The following is a 24,527-nucleotide window of genomic DNA, read 5'->3' as shown; positions in this document are numbered from 1 at the left end:
GTAGGGATTCTACAACAGAATTCTAATTTTAGTATGTTGGACTAAATCAATTCAGCCAGTTATTAAGGTATTTTAAAGGAGAAAAAGGCACCCATACAGGTGCCAGTAGAGGTAGTTTTAAACCAGTTTGGGTTTAAAAGACCTTCAGTACCACTGGACCATATGATGGTTTAGTTCTTAAGGCCCCTAGGGAAGAAAGGAGCTTATTAATAAAGCAGGGAACATGATATTTTGGTATTTTTATTGGTATCAGGCAGTAATACTCCCATAAGAAAAACCACTAATATGGAATCATATTAAATAGACATAACTTCAGGAAACGTTATTGGTAGGTCAGCTCCAGTTACGGAAGATGGTTAGCGTTCAAACTTTGACATTGGGCCAGATGATTGTGCCAAAGAGGCCAGATTTGTAATTTACATTGGATTTGTGCCTTCAGCTATTTCTAAATGTACAGTTCTCAGATTTGTCTTGAATAATATGCATAGATTTCTGTTATTCAGTGGCACAAGAATGTATATCATCTTTTACTTGCAGTCTTTTAAGTAGTTACACATGCAGTCTTTCTTTAATTTTTACTTTGATTTTGAGGTTTTATTATAGAGTAACGTGATTTTTTTTTTAAACAAAGCTAGATCTGAATGAGTATTAACCATTTGCAAAGTAATACTCTGGAACTCTGTAAATAAATACTGTTAATATTCACAGTACTTTTGGAATGCCTCTTTGAATATTATCTTTAGAACCTATAGTAATTCTTTTAAATATCACAGTGATGACATTTTAGGAAAAACCTTTTGAGCCTGATATTGATTCTTGGGAATAGTAGGAATGAGAATATTGATCCAAGTCAGTATTTGGATCTAGTTCTTATTTCGCAAAATATTTGTTCAAATCCATTACCTAACAAGATAGAACTTTAAAACAGTGGAACTGGCTATAGTAGATTTACTATATTTTTAGTGGATTTTACTGTCTACTAGCACCCTAGGTCCCAAGTACTTGACTTTTCTGTCTTTCTCTTCAGGGCAATACTCACTGGTATGTGTGTTCCTGTGATCTTGGGTGTTACTCAACATTCCTGGACATTACTTGTTGCTAAATGTTGTCTAAGTATCTTTCTAGTTTGAAAATCTTATCACTCTAATCACCTGCAGCAAAAAACATACAATTCTCTTGCTGTTCAAAACCTGATCCCTAGTGTTTTGTGGAAGTTGTTGGCTTTTAGAAATAAACAGTTTGATATAGACTAAATTGAGAAGGAGACATAGACAGATTTCGTGATTCCAAACTACAGAAGTAAATGACATAATTGAGGTTGGGGATAGTATTTACTGAAACCTGCATTTGAGGAGACCTTTAATTCTCTATGGTAAATCTGCACATGGAGTTTATAAAAACATTTTCTAAGATTCTGTGAAGGCATTCTGGCCAAGGGAAATGATGCAGGCCAGAAGTGGAAGGTCACAATACAGTGGTATGCAGAAGCACAGTTGGGTCCTTTAGAGCCGAAACTGCACTGAGGATTTCAGCCTATATGGGTGCTGCCCTCAAACTGGAGAGACTGGGATGCAACCTGCCCCTTCCCATAGCCCCAGCTCTCCACACTCCACCTTTGCAGTGCATCAAGCGGCCTCTAGACATAATTCTTAGAAAATCTTGCTTCATGTCATTGTTATAATTGGTTTCCTGTTAAAATATAAATTGTTACAATGTAAAAATATGTCATTTGTCTAGTTCCATATACTCCTTCATGCTTTTCCATACTTCAAGCTTTGCGTTTCATGTCCATTAAACCAAACTCCCAACACTCCCCTCCCTCTAACCTTTCCACTGTCTTGCTAATAAAAGGCTCCCTTGTATCCTCACTTCCTCACTGGTTGTTCCTTCTCCCCTTCTTGCTTCATGGCAACATGGCTCCCATTTAAGACTTCCACTTTTCACATAGTGCTTTCAAACGGTAATGCTTATTGGTCCACACCACATTTTAAGGGTTGGGAGATGAGATCAGTGTCCTCTCTCCTCTGTCCCTTTCAGACTATCAGCCCTCCATCCTTACGTAATCTCCCTCCCCCACATGTTTCTTCCAGGTTTATGTCAAGTAGGTTATCATCTCTTTATCTTCTCCCAGTTTCCTAACTCCTCTCCCCCAGTTCTTGCCCATTTTCAAAGTCTGGTTCTCAGCCTCCTTTAACTTTCATGTCAGTGACCTTCCTTGTATCTTGGCCTTTCTTGTTCTTAAGCTCTTCGTTTCTAATGGCCTTTAGTGCCACATCACTTGAGATGCACACTCATGGCTGTTATCCTGGGCCTTATCTTCTGCTGCAGCTGTTCAAACTCTAAAATACTGAAGTCATGCATCTTCATATCTCCTGACAGCTGCCTTTGCTTACATACCTCTGTGATTGCTCAAACACGGCTTTTCCAAAGCTGAACTCACAATCTTCCTTATCAAACCTGCTTCTTCTCCTGAGGTTTCCTTTTTTTTTTTTTTTTAAATGTAATCCATCCTTTACCAAGTTGCCCAAGCTATGAACTTGGAATTCATTCTTGATTTCTTTTTTCTCATCATCTGCTTCTCTTCACTTGATGTTGTTAATTCTGTGTCATAAGTATTTCTCAAATCTGTCTGCTTGTCCCTGCCCCCATTTCCAAGTGCAGGGCTGGGTTTTTGCAGCAGCCTCCTAAGTCAGCTTCCTCTCTAGTCCTGCCGCTCTGATAGCCATTCTTCACCCTGATCCCACACTGTGAGTCTAGAGTGGAAATTACGGTGTCACGCTCCAGTTAAATGTCCCACTCTTAGGGTCAAGTATAAACCCCTAATACTGGTTAGAGGCCCTGCATAATCTGGCCCTGTTTACCTCTCTAGCCTTGATTCTTGTCTCTTTCCCTATAAACACTGTGATTCAATCAGACTTAGTTTACTTCAGTTCCTGGAATATGACATTGATTTATTTAACTCTGGGCCTTTGAATATGTTCTCTCTGCCTCGCAAATTCTTCCCCTTCCTCTTAATTTGGCAAGTTCCTACTAATCCTTCAGGCTCTAGCTTCCTCTAGAAAGCCTCTCCTAACCCCCTTAATTCTAGATAGATGTCCCTGCTCTGCATTTTGGTGCCGCAAATTTCCTCTATTACAGCTCTTATTACACTGCATTGTAATCTCCTATTTACCGTATCCTCCACAAGATTATAAACTCTGTGAGGGCAAGAATGTGTCAACAGCACTTAGAGTAATTCCTGACCCCTAGTTGGCACTCGGTATGTTATTTGATAAATGAATAAATAAGGGAAGGAAGGAAGGATAAGGTTTCTTTTTGAGAATAGCAGAGATAAGGGTACACAAGACCTCATCACATAGTACCTATTTAAAATACCATGACAGAATTTTTTTTTTTTAGCTTGTTTGCAGTGGGAAAGAAAATAAAAGCAAGGAGACTAATCAAGAGACTGTGGTATTGTTGCAGTCATGTAGTTCAAAGAGCCTGAACTTGAATTGAGGCACTTGGAACAGAAAGCATAACAATTAATATGAAAGAAAGAAGGCATAATAGAACTGGACCACGGGGATGTGAGGTGAAAGACAAAATAGAAAATGCTTGTAGTGCTTTGACATTGGCGGTGCCAATGATAGCAATAGGGAAAGTTTGGATAGTAAGTTTTGTGTGGAAAAAGTTTAGAATTTTTAGGAGCTTTATATTTACATATTAAATTAAAATCATAAAGGAAAAGAATGCACTGCTTTTGAAGGCAAAAAAAAGAGTAACTTTTAAAATGCTTTTCAGTAAAATATATGAGGTGGAAATTTTAGTTATAAATGCAGCTTTGGAATTTGTTGAATTTTAAGGAACTCACAATCTCACAAACTGCTTTTTTTTCTTTTCTTTTCTTTTTTTTTTTTTTGAGAAGCAGTTGACGCCTAAACAAAATGACTCCGTTTTGGTTGTCATTCTGATGGTTGTCCTTGATATAAAAGAGTTGTAATTTTTTTAATACTATAGAAAATTTTATGGAAATCCATTACAGAGTAAGAATGGCTGACAATATATAAAAACATGATCTTAAACATTTATTTCTCATTTAAAGAAAAAAGATCCATAATATAACATTTCTCCAAGTCTTTTTTACTGTCATTTTGACAATAGAGAATTGGAGCTTCGTTGAAAGATCAGCAACATAGGTAGAGATTTAGAAGTCATTTGTCTAAAGATGATTGATGATTCCCTAAGAATCAGTGAATTTGATAAGGGGAAGATCATAGAGGGAAAAGAATGAAAGAATAGATGATGACTGCTGGATCTTTATAATCTCCACTCTCACGGAGAATAATTAAGAAGTGTCAGCAACATATAATAGAAGGGGTGCTAAGAGAAATGAGAGGAATATCTAAATGTTACACGACGATAAGGAAGTGAGGTAGGAAGCGAAGCCGTATTACAGTGAACTAACAAGGGAGTGAACAATTTTCTGTTCTTAGTTCTTACCTACAAGGAAGAATTACACTTGGATAGTTCTGGCCAGAGGGAACCTCAGTGAACTTCAAATTACTTATCCTAAATTCTAGAATATTCATAATCTGAAACTCGATGACTGATCTTCTCAAGTTCCTCAAACTAGCATCCGCTGCGTCCTCCAGCACAAACTTTGAGGTCTCTGTGATTTTATTCCCCACTGCACTCTTTTCCTCATTTGAATCCTAGCCAAGGGCCCAGCTGAAGCTGCCTCTAATTCATGTTGTCTTCCCTAAATCCTCTAGTGGTCTCTTATGTACTCCTGATTTTCCTTTTAACCTGAACCTTTAAATTTTTTCTTGTATCCTTTGTCTTCTCAGTGAGACTGTGAGCATTTTAAGCACCAGATTCATCTGTCCTATTCCTGCTTAATTCTTTGAGCACCCTCAGACTTCAGTTACATTATTAAAAATGACTAATTTGTAATAAATTATCTTTGAGGTACCCATCAGAACTAAAGTGCTCTGAATCTTAAATACTGCGTAGTGCCACGTATGCAATAAACCCTAAAAGAACGACATTTTCCTGTATCTCTTGGGGAAAATCAAAATGTGCTTGGTTTACCTGGTTACAGTGAATTCTTAGCAGTTTATAATCGAAGCAAGACTAATTGTTTTCACCAATATCTGTTTATATACTTTCTATAATGACAATAGCTAGTATATTGAATACATACAAATGCTGTCTTGCTAGTTTTATAAAATTATAACTCCTTTATTTTATCAATGCAGTCCTTTATTTGTAAATATACTGTTCACATCATTGGCTTGTTCCTGACATTGGTGCTCTGTGGGAGCTGGTATACAGAGTAGTTAAAACCATGGGCCATGCGGTTCAGTCCAGACCCTACCACTTATTAGCAATAATGCATTGAGCTGTGGCCCTTAATGTCCCTGAGCTTCAGTTTCTTCATCTGTAAAATGGGTGATAACTACCTTCCTCTTTGGGTTGATGAGAGAATTTAAATGACCTAATCCATATGAAGAGTGGAGCACAGTGCCTGGCACTCACTAAGTGCTAGATGTGGTGATTAGTCACTGTAATGAGGTTTTCTGTGATTTAACAATGCCACAGGAGAAAATTTGTAGTTTTCACAGGTTAATTTTATGGGTGGTATTTCTGTTAACTTTTAAAACCATTTACACCCACTATTTTATGTGATATTTTGATCATAAAACAGTAGGTTCTTTTCATAGTTCTGTAGAATTGAATTGGCTAACTTCCTTGTGTCCCACTACTTATAATTTCATAGTGACAAGGTTGGTTCAACATGGAACATATCTCCTACGTGGTTTTCTTTTATTATATGATGCAGGAAGCTGTATCAAAAAATGAATCCAGGATGCCTCTCTCTAAATCTTTAAGAATCAAATCAGAGTTAACTACCAGGTCGAGAAAGGTCCTGAAATTAAAACACAGTATCCTCCAGGGGATAATTCTAAGATGAACTTTTGTAAATGAGAAAGTATCTTGTGCAGCAGTTTACTACCTCTGCCTGGCTGTTCCTAGATTTTACTTAGAAAATATGGGGCGCCTGGGTGGCACAGCGGTTAAGCGCCTGCCTTCGGCTCAGGGCGTGATCCCGGCGTTGTGGGATCGAGCCCCACATCAGGCTCCTCTGCTATGAGCCTGCTTCTTCCTCTCCCACTCCCCCTGCTTGTGTTCCCTCTCTCGCTGGCTGTCTCTATCTCTGTCGAATAAATAAATAAAATAAAATCTTTAAAAAAAAATATTATAAACTTGTAGCCTGACCACATTGTGTCCTAAACACTGAAGGCAAACCATATTGTGGGGATTTCATTTTAACCACAGAGAAATTGTACCAAGTCCAGAACCGCAGGAACTGAGAAGGCTCTGATTTGTCTTCACACACTGAGACCACAAGGCTCTGCTGCCTCTGAACATAAGGACAGATTGTCTAGTGGGGCTAGACCATCAGTACATGACCCGTCAGGAGCAAACTGTATGAAGACACCGTCTAAAAGCGTGCAGCCTTTACTTTCTAAAGGCCCGTGTGGAAACCAGAGAAGGAGGGAAGGAGCCATTACGAGCACCAGATGATTATCGACTGATGTTCGTGTTTGGGGTAATCAGTTGCTACCACAAAGTTTGCTTCTTTGCTAAGGTTGTAAAAGAAAAGTAGTAATTTCTAACCAGGGAAATGCTTTTACCCGTTCTTAAAAACATTTTAGTGATTTTGAATACAGCTAGCTAAAGAGTTTGCTAGAATGGCAGCATATATATATATATAAGGAGCCTAAAAATTTTATGTTCCTTTCAAGATTTGACCCCACTCCCACATTTTACTTTTAAATTTTTGCTCCTTTTGCCTTGAGTTGATTTCCAGAGCTGTGAAATAGTTGTTTTGAAAGATTTGTTCTGCTTTACTGTTGTTGTTTGGGGAAAAATTTTCCCAGCGTCCTCAGTGTCAGGCATGTTCCTCTTTACTATTTTATATGGATAAAAATTCCTTGTTAGTATATTTTACTGTTTTATTTTATCACAGACTTTTTGCGGGATTATTTTCTTTCCTCCGGAAGTACACCCTTCAGAAGTTCCTTTAGTTGAAGTGTTTTGGTTTTTATTTATCTGAAGATGGCTTTGTTTCAACCCTGCTTTTAAAAAAGCATTCTTTATTTTCATTTCTTTTTTTTTATTGAAGTATAGTTGAGTCACAACCTTACTCTTGAAAGAATAGCTTTGGTAGACATACTATTCTAGGATGACAATTATTTTCTGTTAGGCCATTGAAGCCCACTGTCTATGGCTTCTATTGTTGCTATTAAGTGAAAAATATTTCATGATTATAGGGCACTTATGTGTCAGTCTTCGCACACTGAGAGCTTACATTTATCACTTAATTCTGATAACAAACTTATAATAATATGCCATTATTATTCTCATTTATTCTAGTGGAAATATAGAAGCACAGGACAGTCAAGAATACAGAATAAGTGAGAAGGACAGGATGACATCCCAGGAGCTCCGACTCTAAAGCCTGTGTTTGAAACCATTGCCACAGCCAAGCTCATCCATAAAGAGAAAGACGAGCGATAAATATTACTAAATATTAAAGATATTTAAAAACTGTAGTAATTAAAACAGAGACTTCTTTTTTCTGGATAAAGAGATCAGTACACTAATCATTACCACTGAGCTGTTATTAATGAGGCAGTGTCAGCCTACTGTGCCTGTTTTCTCATATGTAAGATAATCATAGTACTATCTGCGCCGTAGAGTAGTTGTGAAGGATAAGCAAGTGTATACAGACACATGCATATTACTTAAAAGTGAAAAAATATTTGTTGCCACTAGCAATAGTAGAATAAAAGAGGAAAAGCACAGAAACTAACCGTGCTGTATAACAGAATATAGTATCTGGTTACAGGTGATGAGAAGAAATGATGGACTAGTGCTGGCATAGTTGGGTAAATTGTCTTTTTCTTGAAATTTTATTCCCTAGACTTCTGGGAGGTCATACTTTTCCGTGCCTTCTCCTACACTTGTGATCATTTCTTCTTTCTCCTTGGTAGCATCCTCAGCACTTAAACTTTGGTATTTCCTACTACTCTGTCCTTGGCTACTGTATGTGGGTGTGTGTGCATCCTAATAGAATCTCAGTCATGCTCACGGTTTTAATTACCAACCATACATACTGACTCGTAAATATATAAAACAGAAATTTTGATTATCTTTTTTAAAAAAACTACATCAAAACAGTAAAAAAATAATACCAGATGTAGATATTATTTCCTAAATTGTTGATATCACTAGAAGAAATTTTTTATTAATATTTAAATAAATGTGGAGAAGACTGTAATAAGCATATCATCAAGGGCAGCAACTATAAATGAAAAGATAGTAAGGTCTGACTACATAAAATTTAAAATTCCTTTTGTAAAAACAAACAAACACTGTACATGATTCATGGCACAGTGTACTAGAGTAGGGAAACTGTATACACTTGTAGGAGACAAGTGAAGAGGGTAAGATTTAAAAGGTTTGGGAAACATTAGGGATAACCATTGGGTGTAATGGAGCGGAAGCTGACCCAGAACAAATAAGAGAAATCACATATAGAGCAACAGTGGGAGTCTAGCCCAGGTTGCAGACCGTAAATCTGTAGTGGCAAGGATGCTCATGGCTATATGGCTTTCTCTGGCAATGCTTAGAATCTTGGGTTATCAGTAATGTTGATTTCTTTTGCCCTGGATACGTTCGGTAGGTGGATGATTGTACATATAAAGGGTCAGACAAGTAAGCTGTTCATATCAGAAGCAAAAATCTGTCTAGTGTACTTCAAAGCTCAAAGCCCTACAGTGTTTGGCCATTGCTGTAGAATAAAAACCAGAATCCTAGGCTAGAATTTTGGGGTTTCCTGTATACAATTCTGACCTTTTCTTTTAGTGTACCCTTACATGTATCACCACATGATAGCCAAATAGGGCTTCTTGCTATTTCTTGAAAAATGTTTTCTTTCTCAGTTTTCACCTCAATTTTGTTGCTTCTAGTATTTACCTAGCTTGTAAAAACCTACATCTCTATTTTTGAAATCATAGCTATTCCTTAAAACTCAGGTCATTTATTACCTGGTCTGTGACTACAGCCAGAAGTGATACCTGTCCTCTCAATATCTATAATTCCTTATTTATACCAGTTTTATATTACTTTTCATTAGTTCAAAATATTTTTGTCTCTACTAAACTTTAAATCCTTTGATGGTAGGGACCATATTTTTGTCATTTTTGTATTTCACAGTGCCAACATAATGCTTTCCCTGTAATAAATATGCAGTGAATATTTGCCGAGCAGACATTGTATTATGTATTTATACTAAGTAGCAAGATAGGACCTTTAAAAGAAAATGTTTTGTCTTTTCTGTAGGCTAATTTTAAAGGCTTATTATTATATGTCATTTCATGAACCTCTTCTCATGTGAATGTTTTGTCCCATAGGTATGGGATGAATTGCCTTATTCAGTTTGAAGATTTTGCCAATATAAATGCCTTTCGTCTCCTGAAGAAATATCAAAACCAGTATTGCACATTCAATGATGATATTCAAGGTAAGCTGGATAGGGAAGGAAGTGAAGATACAAGACAGGAGGGCCCAGATACTCCCATGAAGTTAAAGAATAGGTATAATGGGGACAACTGAATAGACTGGAAAGGTGGGAGATTGTAGACCATTAGTGAGGTATTCTACTATAGGATTTCCACAAGGATTAGATCTGAGAGATGGTAACCAGCATGGAACTTCGGAGGAAGACAGCCAAAGTGAAATAAGGTGAATGCTCTTGGAAATGAGATAGTCAAAGAAGAACTTAAGTGTAAGATGAGGATGATAATGTTTCTCTATTCATAGCTTGTATTGAGGACAAATATTCATTTGTGAAAATACCCTATGAACTAAAATGTACTTTACAAATACAGTTTTTAAAATTCACTATGCTTAAAATCTGTGGTGTGACATAGCTAGATAAATAATAATGTGTTTAAAAATAATGAGTCTCTATACCTTTTGGGGCACACTAAAGTACTGGGTCAAATCTTTCTTTTCCCCAAGATCCTTTGTGATGTTAATCACATTGTTACTTTAGTGCCATTTTCATGACAAAGATGCTTTACATTATTTCAATTTTGTTTTCTTCCTGTTTCATTAAATTTCTTTTTGAGTATTTAAGTAAATATTTGGAGGATTTCAGGAGGGAAGTAAAGAGTCTAATTTTACAGACCTATAGCCCTAACTTGAAGATGCATGTATAATGATACCGTGCCTTCGATGTGGCAAACATAGATTTTGTAGACCAGGGTCTGAGTCACTACCAATTCATTTTGCAGTGGTCTCTAAAATACGTTAGGGGAGCCTGGTTGGGTCTGTTGGTGTAGAGCATGTGACTCTTGATCTTGGGGTTGTGAGTTTGAGCCCTATGCTGGGTGTTGAGATTACTTAAAAATAAAATCTTAAAAAATAAATAAATAAAATAGCTACATAAACTATTGAACAAATTGTCCCTTCTTTAATATTCTTATCTTTTGATTTCGTGGGTCCCACAGAAGTGTCCATACAGAAGTTAAAGACCAATATTACAAACTTTGGAACCATTATGGAGAATTACTAGGCATTGGAGTTCAGATTAAGACAAAGAATGCTAAATCTAAATCATCAAACAAAATGAGCATTTTGGAATTAGGGTCAGAGCTCCCATCAACTAGGACTAAGAATTTAGAGGTCAAGGCCTGGGCTGCATCAGAATTAAAGTTGAGAGCACAGGAAATCTGAGGCAGATGCTAAGCCAAGGCCAAGATTACTACATAGGGAGTTGTCCTGGAGGATCCAGGGCAGAATATCCCCCCTCCGCCCAGCAGGTCACCACAGTGGAGGCATTAAGTAATTAATTTTCCACCCCAGCTGATCCGTCTTAAAATATAATCTGCATATTTACCTATATACACATAGGAATTTAAGAGTATTACTGCTTTAGCCAACAAAAAGACAGATTTGAGAAAAATGGGCCCAATCTCTGGCTAGAGAAAACTTTTGGCAAGTTAGTGGGGTTCTGATTAGAAACAACCAAACCATTTTGTGCATTTCTCCATATCAAAATAGTGTCCCTAGTGACACTTTTCCCCATATGTTTCTATTTTACCTTTTTAACCTTATGTTTTTACCATTTTGCCCACAATGTAATACTTTCCCCATCATGGGCATAGAAATTGCATTCCATTGCCAAGGAAAATAATTATGTAGCTATTACAGCCTCACCATGTAAATAAATGTTTCACACTGAACCCTTGGGGGAACTTTTTTCTTTTCTTTTTTTAACACGTGCGTTACTTAAAGATGGTTTATGAAAAGTATTTGATTTTAAAAATACTTGAAATTCTATATTAGTGATCTAAAATAATTTTAAATGATAGAGATTTTGGTCTTGGGTACAGATTTGGACGTTAATGCATTCTAACTAAATTATTTTTAACTGGAAAAATGTGCTGGTTAAATCTATTAAGGAATTGGACATCTAATAATATAATCTGGAGACCATCAGAATTCAGCAAATTCGGATCAAAATAATAAGGCCTCATCCTCTGGTCATTTAAAATCAATTATAAAAAGAGTTGTTGTCCTCATAATGGCCTTTCTGGAATGGTGGCTATTCTCTACCATGACATTGTAAATATTTTATATAGAAGTTTTAGCCATAATCAAACTAGTTTGATTTAAAGATTTTTTTTTTTTAAAAATAAGGTAAATATAGCCTATTCTTACACTAAATGCTTTGATAATTGAAAAGATCAAAATCAGACATGGTAGAACAGTCTTTCCACAAAAGAAGGGAGACCATTGGCCAGAAAACATGCTTTAAAGTTTAATACCACTAAGTTTTAAAAAGCATATAAAACAGCAAATGAGAAACTGATTTTCTGTGTCAAGCTGCCAACGATTTTTATTATAATCGCAGTGTTAATGATGCTGTAAGAAGATATGCGCCCTTATATATCTGTGGATGTATCAACTGGTGCAACTCTTGGGGGAGGCAGTGTGCATCAGAAACCTTAAAAGCCTACAGCTCTTTGATCCAACAAGTCTCTTTTTAGAAATTTATCCTGAGCAAATAAAGGTGTGTAAAGCAAATGTACAATACAGTGTTAAGGATAGTCACCATGCTGTACGTTACATCTGCAGGACTTACTTAAAGGTTCGTACCGTTTGACAGCCTTCATGCCTTTTGCCCACCGTGCCCCCCAGTCTGTTCTCTATATCTGTGAGTTTGTGTTTTTTTGGCTTTGGTTTTCTTTCAGATTCCACATATAAGTGAACTCATACAGTATTTGTTTTTCTCCACCTGACTTATTTCACTTAGCGTAAAGCCCTCAAGATTCATTCCTGTTGTCGCAGATATTAGGATTTCCTTCTTTTGCTGTATAATATTCCGTTGTGTGTGCGCCTGTCTGTGTATGTATCACATTTTCTTTGTTCATTCATTCATGGATGGACATTTACATTGTTTCCATGTCTTGGCAATTGTAATAATACTGCAGAGAACATGAGGGTGCAGATATGTTTTCAAGAGAGTGATTTCATTTCCTTTAGGTTAATACCCAGAAGAGAAATTGCTGGATCATATAATAGTTTTGTTTTTAATTTTTTGAAGAATCTCCATACTTTTTTTCATAGTGGCTGCAGCAGTTTACTTTTCCACTAGCAGTACACCAGGCTTCCCTTTTCTCCACATCCTTGCCAACACTTGTTACTTCTTGTCTCTGGTGATAGCCATTCTAACAGACGCAAGGTGTTGTCTCTTACGGTTTTGATTTGCATTTCCCTGATGATGAGTGATGTTGAGCACCTTTTCATGTACCTGTTGGCCATTTATTTATCTTCTTTGGAGAAATGTCTGTTTAGATAAGGATATTTATTGTTATTAACATTATTGTTAATATTATTTATTTATTGTTAACATTCTTGAATGTTGTTATTTAAATTAATTATACTCTGATCATAAATGATCTTTTTTAAAGTGTGCATATTCTTGTGATTCAAAACAAATATTTAAAAAGAATGATATACCTAATAAAACCGACATGAGTGTTTTATTTTAAAACACATTTAGAGACACATTAAAGGACATTTAAAAGATATGTGTCTCATTGTAGGAAACATAGGCTTTAAGCGTTAAAAGTAACTTTCCAGACTCATTGCCAGAATTAAATCCGGACGCGAAGGGTATGCTCAATAAGGACAAGCAAGTAGAAATAAAGATGCTCTGAGTGTGTCTGATGTGTAAGAGGTGTCCCCAGCATAAGCCAAATACAGTCACTAGTTGTGTCCTATGACACAGTTCTGATAGGGCTGTCTTTCCTGCCTTTCTTAGCTTAGAAAATTCTAAGCCAATAAGAAAAAGAGGAAAGAACCCCAAGTTCTCCTAATGTCTCCACTTGTGCAATAAAGTTAATCCTGTTTAGTCCTGGAGTTCCCACGTGTGCCACAAATAGTGTAATGAAATGTTGTCGGCAGGGCTTTTGTGCAGCCAGCTGCAAGTCGAGACGGCATTCCTGTGGTAACAGTGCTCTGTACAAAGTGCGATGCAGGTGGGGTTCTGCGCCTCTGGGCTTGGTCAGTCAGCATGCTAAGACCCACATCACGCTGCATTTCTCATTTTGTGAAATTTTGCTTGGAGTTGGCCTCTTCCTCCACCCTCAGAACTGCCTCAAATTGACCCCTTCTTTGACAAGTGTATTGTCATCAAGTGTGTTCTTCCATATCTTCCTCAGAGCAATATGCTGCCTTTCTCCCATCTTCAAGAATATCATCAAACATGGACGAACCTTTCTTTTGGTGTTGTGTATTTCTGAGGGCTTCACCTTGGTGTTTTCCTGCTGCCAGAAGTCCCACACGTTCTGTATTTTCCTTTGCAGCCTTGCGCAAGGCCTCCGGGCGCCGTGTGCTGCTCTCCTTCTTGTTCACATCTTCGTAATCTCCCTGCAATGTTCTCTGGAGGCCATAGATAGCCTGGAAGACTGTGAATTTTCATTTTTATTCAGCTTTTTTTGGAAAATTTCAAATGTGTGCGCCTGAAACATTGTCTCTTCATCCCATAAGCCAGCATCTTTTTCCACTTCTCTGCCCTTTTCAGTTGGTAAAGAACCCATTCTCTTATCAAAGAAGCCCAGAGAGCCAGACGGGCAAACCTTCCTATATCCCTTTCCAGGTGGCAGGTGACAGGGCTGCCCCCCCCCCCCAGCGAGGGGAAGGGGGTTGGGCTGGGTTCAAGGAGGGCCCTGGCCACCCATTGCCCTCTCTGAAATGCAGTCTCTATTGTAATGTTATTTTTAATAGCAAAAAATGAGAACCCCTCTAATTATCCAAAAACAGAAGTTAAATAAATTATGACTTATATTATGGAATATTATAACTATACAAATACTTTAAAATATGTTATTGACATGGTATGGTAGTCATAAGATATTTTTAAGTGACACTATGTTAAATAGTGGGCATGGCATGAGATATTTTTTTACAAACTAAAATTTTCTTTAGTTTGCATATATCAGATATGGAGAGCAGATGTAAGAATATTCATCAGAATGTTGAAAATGATTCAACTGAGGCGGTAGGATTATAAGTGATCTTTTCAGTCTTTGTTCATCTGGATTTTAACTGTTTAATGGATTTGTTACAATGGGCATGTACTTACGAATAAATTTTTCAAGTGTAAAAAGATAGCACTTTTTACTGAGTTGTTGAACCATAACACAAAAATACCTAATCTTTAATTACTTAATACCAAAGACCTATTGTTTCCACTGAAAAGTGTTCCTTTCAAAGTAGTACTGTTATTAGTTTATGTTGTAATTATGTTGTAATTAGTTTATGCTGTCATCTCTTAGAGGAGACATTCTTCATGTCACCACTTAATTGATACCAGTTATGGGGAGGAATATTAGATATAACTGTGTCATACAAGATAAGTTATACAGAGAAAAAAAGAAAATAGTATTCTGATGACACTCCTTCCTCTTCTTTGTAGATTCTAAGTTAATACTCAGTTGATTTAACATTAATGTTCCAAAGCACTTTATTTTATATGTAAACACATAATCACATTCCCCTGCATTTCTTCTAAGATGTCTTTACACTAGAAGACAAAAAACTATTTAGACTATTTTGTTATATTAGAATTTTTTCTGTCAAATATTTATCCAAAAAAAGAGGCACACGAATTAGAATGCAGGACTATTTTGTCTAATAAGCTTTTTATTAAAGAATTTAATTGAGCAGAATTTTTCAAACATTACTTTACTTTCCTAACAGTGAAGCCAGATCAGTTAGGAAAACGTTCATTAGAGCTAGTGGATAGCTGCTTTTCCTGTGTCTTCCACGTCTTTCTCTCTACTGCCTTCTTCCCGTTAGCCTATATCATGCTTAAATTGCTTTAATTCTGAAGATAATTGCCTTGACCCTTCATTCTTTCCTCCAACAGCCCTTGTCATTCTTCCTGTAAAAACATAAAATAAAATATTTTTCTTGGCCTTGTTTCCCTCCCACTCCCATCTCCATCTCCATCTCATTCTTTCTTTTCTTATCAGTGCTCTTCCAAGGACTACTCTACACCTGCTGTCTTTGTTCTTTCTCTTTTATTTATCCCTCAGCACACTGCCCTTCAGCTTCGGCTCTAGCACGTATAACTAAAGTAGGTCTCCGAAAGATCACCACAAAGGAATCACCAGATCCAGTAGTTAGTTATCATTTTCTTTCTTGATTGACCTTTCTTCTGTTTGTCACTACCTCTTCCCTTTGGTTCCATGGTACCATATACTTTCTTGCTTTCCCCTCCTCTTTGTCCGTTTTTTTACTTAGCCATTTTCCCCTGTATCACATTCTTCTGCCCTTATTCCTCAATGTTCATCTTCATTTGGGTTCTCTCCTTTAGCCACTCACTGAGTAGTGTTATTAATCCACATGACCTAAATAAATCTACAGGTTTTCAAATTCCAGATCTTTATCTTTGACCTAGATTTCTAGGCTGAGTCCAGATCTGTATATCTAACTGCCTTCCTGACATTGCCCCCTGCGCAGCATACAGATAGGAAGCACAAGCTCATAAGTTCAAAAGTGAACTCCTATTTTCCTTGCAAACTTTTTCCTAATCATCCAAACAAGAAAACATATGATAATTCTTGACTTTTTCCTCACCCAGTCTATGCATTTAATCACTAAGACCTGTTGATTTTTATCTCTTAAATATTTCTTCCCTCTCAACTTTCTTCTCTCTTGGGTTGTTGCAATATCCTCTCTCCTCAGGAATTGCAATGACCTCCTAACTTCTCTACATACCACCAGCCTCCAACTCTCTAATCTGCTCCCCCCACTGCTCTCTGAATTTAAAATCTTTCAGCAGCCATCTGTTACCTGTAATAAATTATAATTATATAATTTTATAATTATGTAGTTTATAATTTTAGTTTTATGTATGTATTTGTATGTATATAAAACTATATGTATAATTACTATTAGTGTGTAGTAGAAAGCCCTGTTCGATCTTGTCCCACCCCTTCTGCAGCATCAGCAATGCTTTAATACCTACAGTTTCATATGCATTCTGTGTTCTCTCTCCTTTTACATTTTGGGAGGCTTGGTATACATATGGAGCTTGTATTCTGGATCTTTACTCTAAGATACTTGATTGAGCCATTTCCTTAAGGAAATCTTCCTTATCAGTCTCTGGTTTTTCTTTTGTCTTGTTCTTTTCTCTTATACTGCCCAGATTCCACAGAAAATTTTTTTTTCAGTCTCTCTCTTGAAATTAGCTTTCTTTTTTTTTTTTTTTTTTTAAGATTTTATGTATTGAGAGAGAGAGAGCAAGAGCGAGCACGAGCAGGGTGAGGGGCAGAGAGAGAAGCAGACTCCCCCCTGAGCAGGGAGTCCAATGAGGGGTTCGATCCCAGAACTCCGGAATAATGACCTGAGCTGAAGGCAGACACTTAACCAACCGACTGAGCCACCCAGGCTCCCCTGATAGTAGCTTTCTGCTAGGATGAGCTTTTTGTGAGTATTCTTTGAGCCAAGTAGGGGAAGACTGGGGGTCTCCATACTGAGTTTGTAAACTTGCATTTAATCTTCTTGTTTTCAAGTATGGTATCCTTGCACCCAATTATCCCTGATGCCTTACAGTTGTATCTGGTGTCAGCCTCCGAGTGTGGAGGGTCAGCCATCTGCTAGAGGTGAGGAAATGGATCTAGGTTATAACTACTTCTCAACAGATTTTTGAGCAGTCTCCTGTTTTTTTGCCTCTTCTTCATTCCCACCTTTCAGAGGTCCTGCTTTCTCAATCCAGTTGCTTCTTAGCATTCCCCAGGGCTGTCCAAGAATTCAGCTTTTTTACGTCTTCTGTCTGTTGCCATTTGCCCATCTGCCTTCTAGCTTCTAAAATTTTGTTACTATCCTCTTCTGGTTCCTTGATCTTTTTTTTTCTTCTTTTTTTCTTTTTAAAATCTTCTTTCTGTTGTTTTAGTTGAGTTTACTGGGGGGAGGGAAAACTAAATTATGTGTTCAGTCCCTCATTTTGACCAGTCCTCCCTGCCTCCATGTCTTTGCACATGCTTGCCCTCTCCGAGGTGCTGGACCTCTTGCGTTAATCCTTTGATGCCGTGCTCTGGTCGCATGTACTCCTGATGCTGGGGCCCCTGCTTCAACAAAGTTACTCCTGCTCCCCTTGCTTCTAGTTCCGCCTGACCTATTTAGTTAGTAGCACATGAAGATTTTCATTATTTGATTACATATCAGTCTCCTTTGCTAGTAATATATAGTAATTCTAATCAGATTTAACAAATCACTGCATTAGTAGAGGTCATTCTTTGATCAGTGTTAAATTTTAAGTACTCTAAAAGTCATAGTACAAAGATAAAGTTCAGCCTGTCTTTGTCTGCTTTACTAAAAGTTTAGTTTTCAGTCTTGAAACAGAAGTTATTTTGGAACAATTTATTGTGGAAACTCGCATTTTTATGAAATATTATCTTTCCACATTTATTCCCTTGACTGCAGTGAAATTTAAATCAAAGTAGTACCAGGAAGTAGGACTAGGACATGTGCAAGAATCATGCTCAAATTAACTTTTTGGTAGTGCTAAAAGTATCTGTTTTATTTTCATTAATTAATTCTATGAAGAGAAGTTTAGATGTTTCATCATGTCCTCATGAGATGTTATGGAATATACGTTTAAATAGAAGGCTCTGACATCCAGTGTACACAGAGATTTATTTTCTCTTATTTGAGGTAATATGTACAAACTTAAAACATCTTGGCTTTTAATACAGAATGATCCAGCATAACCATATAAAAGTGTCACCACATTATAGTTTGGATCTCCTGAAATATTTTATTCTATCTGTTCTTAAATGCCCAGGTCTATTTAAAATCAAAATGATAATACAAATACAGTGATTGATGATAATACTTCAACTTTGATTCTCCAGCTGGTTAAATCTTGTGGTTCTGGTAGAGTCTAGAGACGCTTCAGATGATAGAATCTCAGGGTTAGAAGGGAGCTTCGAGTCCCTCAACTCCAAACTTGAGGCCAGTCTGCTTCAAAAAGCCTGAGATTGATGGGGCGCCTGGGTGGCACAGCGGTTAAGCGTCTGCCTTCGGCTCAGGGCGTGATCCCGGAGTTATGGGATCGAGCCCCACATCAGGCTCCTCTGCTGTGAGCCTGTTTCTTCCTCTCCCACTCCCCCTGCTTGTGTTCCCTCTCTTGCTGGCTGTCTCTATCTCTGTCAAATAAATAAATAAAATTAAAAAAAAAAAAAAGCCTGAGATTGAGATAGCTTGAGCTACCGTTAGGGGATAACTACTTATCTAGTGTCTGGATCCCTATACTTCTCTAAAATTCTCTGTTCTTCTATTTAACGGCTCTTGTGAGTCCCTCTTGATGTAGGAGACAAACCATTCTGATCCTGTTGTGGTGTCTTTTCTATATAGATCAGCCATAGTTTTACATAGGCTCTCATTTTATTTATTATTATTTTTTTGAGTATAGTTGACATACACTGTCATGTGTCAGGTGTACAGCATAGTGATTCAATAACTGTGCTGTGCTCACCACAAGTGTAACTGCCATCTGTCACCATACAACACTATTACATTACCATTGACTGTATTTCTTACGCTATGCCTTTTATCCCCTTGACTTTTTCATTTTACAACTGGAAGCTGCCCTTCCCCCATTTTGCCTGTCCTCCCTCTCTGGCAACCATTAGTTTGTTCATTCTCTGTATTTATAGATCAGATTCTGCTTTTTGTTTGTTTATTCATTTGTTTTTTAAATGCCACATGGAAGTAATTTGTCTTTCTCTGTCTGGCTTTCGTCACTTAGCCTAATATCTTCTAGGTCCATATGTGTTGTCACAAATGGCAAGATCTCATTATGGCTGTATAATACTCCAGTGTGTGTGTGTGTGTGTGTGTGTGTGTGTACACACCACATCTTTTTTTTTTAATTTAATTTTATTATATTATGTTAATCACCATACAGTACATCCCCAGATTCCGATGTAAAGTTTGATGCTTCATTAGTTGCGTATAACACCCAGTGCACCATGCAATACGTGCCCTCCTTACTACCCATCACCAGTCTATCCCATTCCCCCACCCCCTCCCCTCTGAAGTCTTCAGTTTGTTTCTCATAGTCCATAGTCTCTCATGTTTCATTCCCCCTTCTGATTACCCCCCTTTTCTTTATCCCTTTCTTCCCCTACCGATCATCCTAGTTCTTATGTTCCATAGATGAGAGAAATCATATGATAATTGTCTTTCTCTGCTTGACTTATTTCACTTAGCATTATCTCCTCCAGTGCCGTCCATGTTGCAGCAAATGTTGAGAATTCGTTCTTTCTGATAGCTGAGTAATATTCCATTGTATATATGGACCACAGCTTCTTAATCCAGTCATCTGTTGAAGGGCATCTCGGCTCCTTCCATGATTTGGCTATTGTGGACAATGCAGCTATGAACATTGGGGTGCATATGGCCCTTCTCTTTACTACGTCTGTATCTTTGGGGTAAACACCCAGTAGTGCAATGGCTGGGTCATAGGGTAGTTCAATTTTTAACTTTTTAAGGGACCTCCACACTGTTTTCCAGAGTGGCTGTACCAACTTGCATTCCCACCAACAATGTAGGAGGGATCCCCTTTCTCCACATCCTCTCCAACAATTGTTGTTTCTTGCCTTGTCTATCTTTGCCATTCTAACTGGCGTAAGGTGGTATCTCAGTGTGGTTTTGATTTGAATTTCCCTGATGGCTAATGATTTTGAACATTTTTTCATGTGTCTGTTAGCCATTTGTATGTCTTCATTGGAAAAGTGTCTGTTCATATCTTCTGCCCATTTTATGATTTGTTTATTTGTTTCTCGTGTATTGAGTTTGAGAAGTTCTTTGTAGATCTTGGATACCAGTCCTTTATCTGTGGTGTCCTTTGCAAATATATTCTCCCATTCCGTGGGCTGTCTCTTAGTTTTTTTGACTGTTTCCTTGGCTGTGCAGAAGCTCTTTATCCTGATAAAGTCCCATAAGTTCATTTTATCTTTTATTTCTCTTGCCTTTGGAGATGTGTCGTGAAAAAGGTTGCTCTGGCCGATGTCATAGAAGTTGTTGCCTATGTTCTCCTCTAGAATTTTGATGGATTCCTGTCTCACATTGAGGTCTTTCATCCATTTGGAGTTTATTTTTGTGTATGGTGTGAGAGAGTGGTCAAGTTTCATTCTTTTGCATGTAGCTGTCCAATTTTCCCAGCACCATTTATTGAAGAGACTGTCTTTTTTCCACCGGATGTTTTTTCCTGCTTTATCAAAGATTAGTTGCCCAAAGAGCCGAGGGTCCATTTCTGGGTTCTCTATTCTGTTCCATTGGTCGATGTGTCTGTTTTTGTGCCAGTACCATGCTGTCTTTGTGATCACAGCTTTGTAGTACAGCTCGAAATCCGGCATTGTGATGCCCCCAGCTTTGTTTTTCCTTTTCAACAGTTCCTTGGAGATTCGGGGCCTTTTCTGGTTCCATACAAATTTAAGGACTATTTGTTCCAGTTCTTTGAAAAATGTCCTCGGTATTTTGATCGGGATAGCATTGAAAGTGTAGATTGCTCTGGGTAGTATGGACATTTTAACTATGTTAATTCTTCCAATCCATGAGCATGGAATATTTTTCCATCTTTTTATGTCTTCCTCAATATCTTTCAAAAGTGATCTATAGTTTCTAGCATATAGGTCCTTTACGTCTCTGGTTAAGTTAATTCCAAGGTAACGCATGGTTTTTGGTGTTATTGTAAATGGGATGGATTCCCTAATTTCTCTTTCTTCAGTCTCGTTATTCGTGTATAGAAATGCAACTGATTTCTGGGCATTGATTTTGTATCCTGCCACCTTACTGAATTGTTCTATAACTTCTAATAGTTTGGGAGTGGATTCCTTTGGGTTTTCCATATAGAGTATCATGTCATCTGCAAAGAGAGACAGTTTGACTTCTTCTTTGCCGATTTGGATACCTTTGATCCCTTTTTGTCTTCTGATTGCTGTTGCAAGGACTTCTAGTACTATGTTGAATAATAGTGGCGAGAGTGGGCATCCTTGTCGTGTTCCTGATCTTAAGGGAAAGGCTTCCAGCTTTTCCCCATTGAGAATAATGCTTGCAGTAGGCTTTTCATAGATGGCTTTTATGAGATTGAGAAATGTACCCTCTATTCCTACACTCTGAAGGGTTTTAATCAGGAAAGGATGCTGTATTTTGTCAAATGCTTTTTCTGCATCAATTGAGAGGATCATATGGTTCTTGAGTCTTTTCTTGTTGATATGATGTATCACATTGATTGATTTGCGAGTGTTGAACCATGCTTGCATCCCAGGTATGAATCCCACTTGGTCATGATGGATAATCCTTTTAATGTACTGTTGGATTCTATTAGCAAGGATCTTGTTGAGGATTTTGGCATCCATATTCATTAGAGAAATCGGTCTGTAATTCTCCTTTTTGAGGGGGTCTTTGCCTGGTTTGGGGATCAAGGTAATATTAGCCTCATAGAATGAGTTTGGTAGCTTTCCTTCTGTTTCTATTTTTTGAAATAGCTTTAGGAGAATAGGTATTATTTCTTCTTTGAATGTTTGGTAGAATTCCCCAGGAAAACCGTCTGGGCCTGGAGTTTTATTATTTGGAAGGTTGTTTATCACTGACTCAATTTCTTCATAGTTAATTGGCCTATTTAAGAAATCTATTTCTTCCTGTTTCAGTCTTGGTAGTTTATAGGTTTCCAGGAAGGCCTCCATCTCTTCCAGATTGTTTAGTTTTTTGGCATATAGCTGTTGATAAAAGTTTCTAATAATCCTTGCAATTTCAATGGTGCTGGTCGTGACCTCTCCCTTTTCAGTCATAATTTTAATAATCTCAGTCCTTTCTCTTTGTTTTTGGACAAGTTTTGCCAGTGGTCTATCAATTTTATGGATTCTCTCAAAGAACCAGCTTCTAGTCCTGTTGATCTGCTCTACTGTGGTTCTGGTCTCTAATTCATTGATTTCTGCTCTAATCTTGGTCAACTCCTTCCTTGTCAGTGGGTTAGGCCTGTCCCTCTGTTGCTGTTCCAGTTTCTTGAGGTGAGAATATAGAAACTGCATTTTAGATTTTTCTATTCTTTTGAGTGAGGCTTGGATGGCTATGTATTTCCCCCTTAGGACTGCCTTTGCAGTATCCCATAGGTTTTGGACCGTTGTGTATTCATTCTCGTTGGTCTCCATAAATTGTTTAATTTGTTTTTTGATTTCCTGGTTTATCGAGTCATTCTTGAGCAGGATGGTTCTTAGCCTCCAAGTGTTTGAGTTTCTTCCAGGTTTTTCCTTGTGGTTGAGTTCCAATTTCAGAGCGTTGTGGTCTGAGAATATGCAGGGGATAATTTCAATCTTTTGGTATTGGCTGAGACCTGTTTTGTGTCCCAGAGCATGATCTATTCTTGAGAATGTTCCATGGGCATTTGAATAGAATGAGTATTCTTTGGTTCTGGGGTGTAGTGTTCTATATATATCTATGAGGTCCAACTCGTCGAGTATGGCATTCAAAGCCTTTGATTCTTTGCTTAGTTTTTGCCAGGGTGTTCTGTCTATTTCTGATAGTGGGGTGTTGAGGTCCCCTACTATTACTGTGTTCTTATCTATATGTCTCTTTATTTTGGTTAAGAGTTGGCTTGTGTATCTTGCTGCTCCCCTGTTGGGGGCATATATATTAATAATTGTCATATCCACTTGTTGAATACTTCCTTTAAGAATAATATAGTGCCCTTCTGTATCTCTCTCTATGGCCTCTAGTTTAAAATCCAGTCTATCTGATATGAGAATTGCTACTCCAGCTTTCTTTTGAGGTCCATTTGCGTGGAAGATGGTACTCCATCCCCTTACTCTAAGTCTGAATGCATCTTTGGGTTCAAAATGAGTCTCTTGTAGACAGCAAATGGATGGGTCATGTCTTTTTATCCAATCTGCAACCCTGTGGCGTTTTATGGGAGAGTTTAAGCCATTTAGATTGATAGAGATTATTGACAGATATGATTTTAATGATGCCATTTCTCTTTAAAGTCTTTGTATCGGTTGTGACTTGCTGCTCTGTATCACTCTTGGGGCCTTTTTACCTTTATAGAGCCCCCCTTAATATCTCCTGTAGGGCTGGTTTCGTGGTTACGAAATTGGTTAATGATTGGCGATTTTGGAACGTCTTTATTTCTCCATCAATTCTGAATGACAGCTTTGCTGGATAAAGGATCCTTGGCTGCATGTTTTTCTCTGAAAGAGCTTTAAAAATGCCCCCCCAAGCCTTTCTCTCATTCCAGGTCTCTGTAGACAGGTCTGACGTAATCCTGATACCTTTGCCTTGGTACGTGAGAAATTTCTTTGCCCTGGCCGCTTTCAATACTGTATCCTTGGATCTAATATTTGCGAATTGCACTATGACATGCCGTGGCGTAGGTTTGTCCTGGTTGAGCTTGGATGGGGTCCTCTCTGCCTCTTGGACACGAATGCTTGTTTCCCTTGCTAGATTAGGGAAGTTTTCAGCTACAATTTGTTCAAATATCTCTTCTAGACCTCTGTTTTTCTCCACCCCTTCAGGGATGCCGATGATTCTGACATTGGATCGTTTCATAGAGTCAGTAATCTCCCGTAATCTACATTCGTGGGCGTGGATTTTTTTAAGACCAGCTTCTATTTTCGTTTTTTCTTCTACTAACCCATCCTCCAATTCGCTAACGCGTTCCTCTGCCTCGGTGACCCTGGCCGTCAGAGCCTCTAGTTTTGACTGTATTTGGCCCACTGAGTTTTTAATTTCTGTCAGATTCGCTCTCATTTCTGCCCTTAGGGATTCTATATTCTCAGCAACGCTTTCTCTGATGCTTTTTTCAAGTTTACTCATCATCTTGACCATTGTTGCTCTGAATTCCATTTCTGATAATTGGGATACATCCATATGTATTAATTCTGTGGCCGAGGCCA

At 37.8% G+C, this 24,527-nt stretch overlaps 1 protein-coding gene and 1 pseudogene across 1 annotated transcript in view; one reads left to right on the top strand and one right to left on the bottom strand.

Moving 5' to 3' along the window:
• ME1 (malic enzyme 1) overlaps nucleotides 1-24,527 on the top strand; it is a 320,859-nt gene that overhangs the window by 98,726 nt on the left and 197,606 nt on the right. The window contains exon 7 of the mRNA XM_034648285.1: nucleotides 9,465-9,574. Within this exon, the coding sequence (XP_034504176.1) occupies nucleotides 9,465-9,574 (110 nt within the window). The remainder of the gene's footprint in view (nucleotides 1-9,464; nucleotides 9,575-24,527) is intronic.
• On the bottom strand, nucleotides 13,142-14,197 carry LOC117797171 (annotated as a pseudogene).

Source organism: Ailuropoda melanoleuca, chromosome 19 (assembly GCF_002007445.2).
Source record: "Ailuropoda melanoleuca isolate Jingjing chromosome 19, ASM200744v2, whole genome shotgun sequence".
Taxonomy (NCBI): domain Eukaryota; kingdom Metazoa; phylum Chordata; class Mammalia; order Carnivora; family Ursidae; genus Ailuropoda; species Ailuropoda melanoleuca.
Note: the sequence above shows the minus strand (reverse complement) of the source record. Positions and strands in the feature narration are given on the sequence as shown.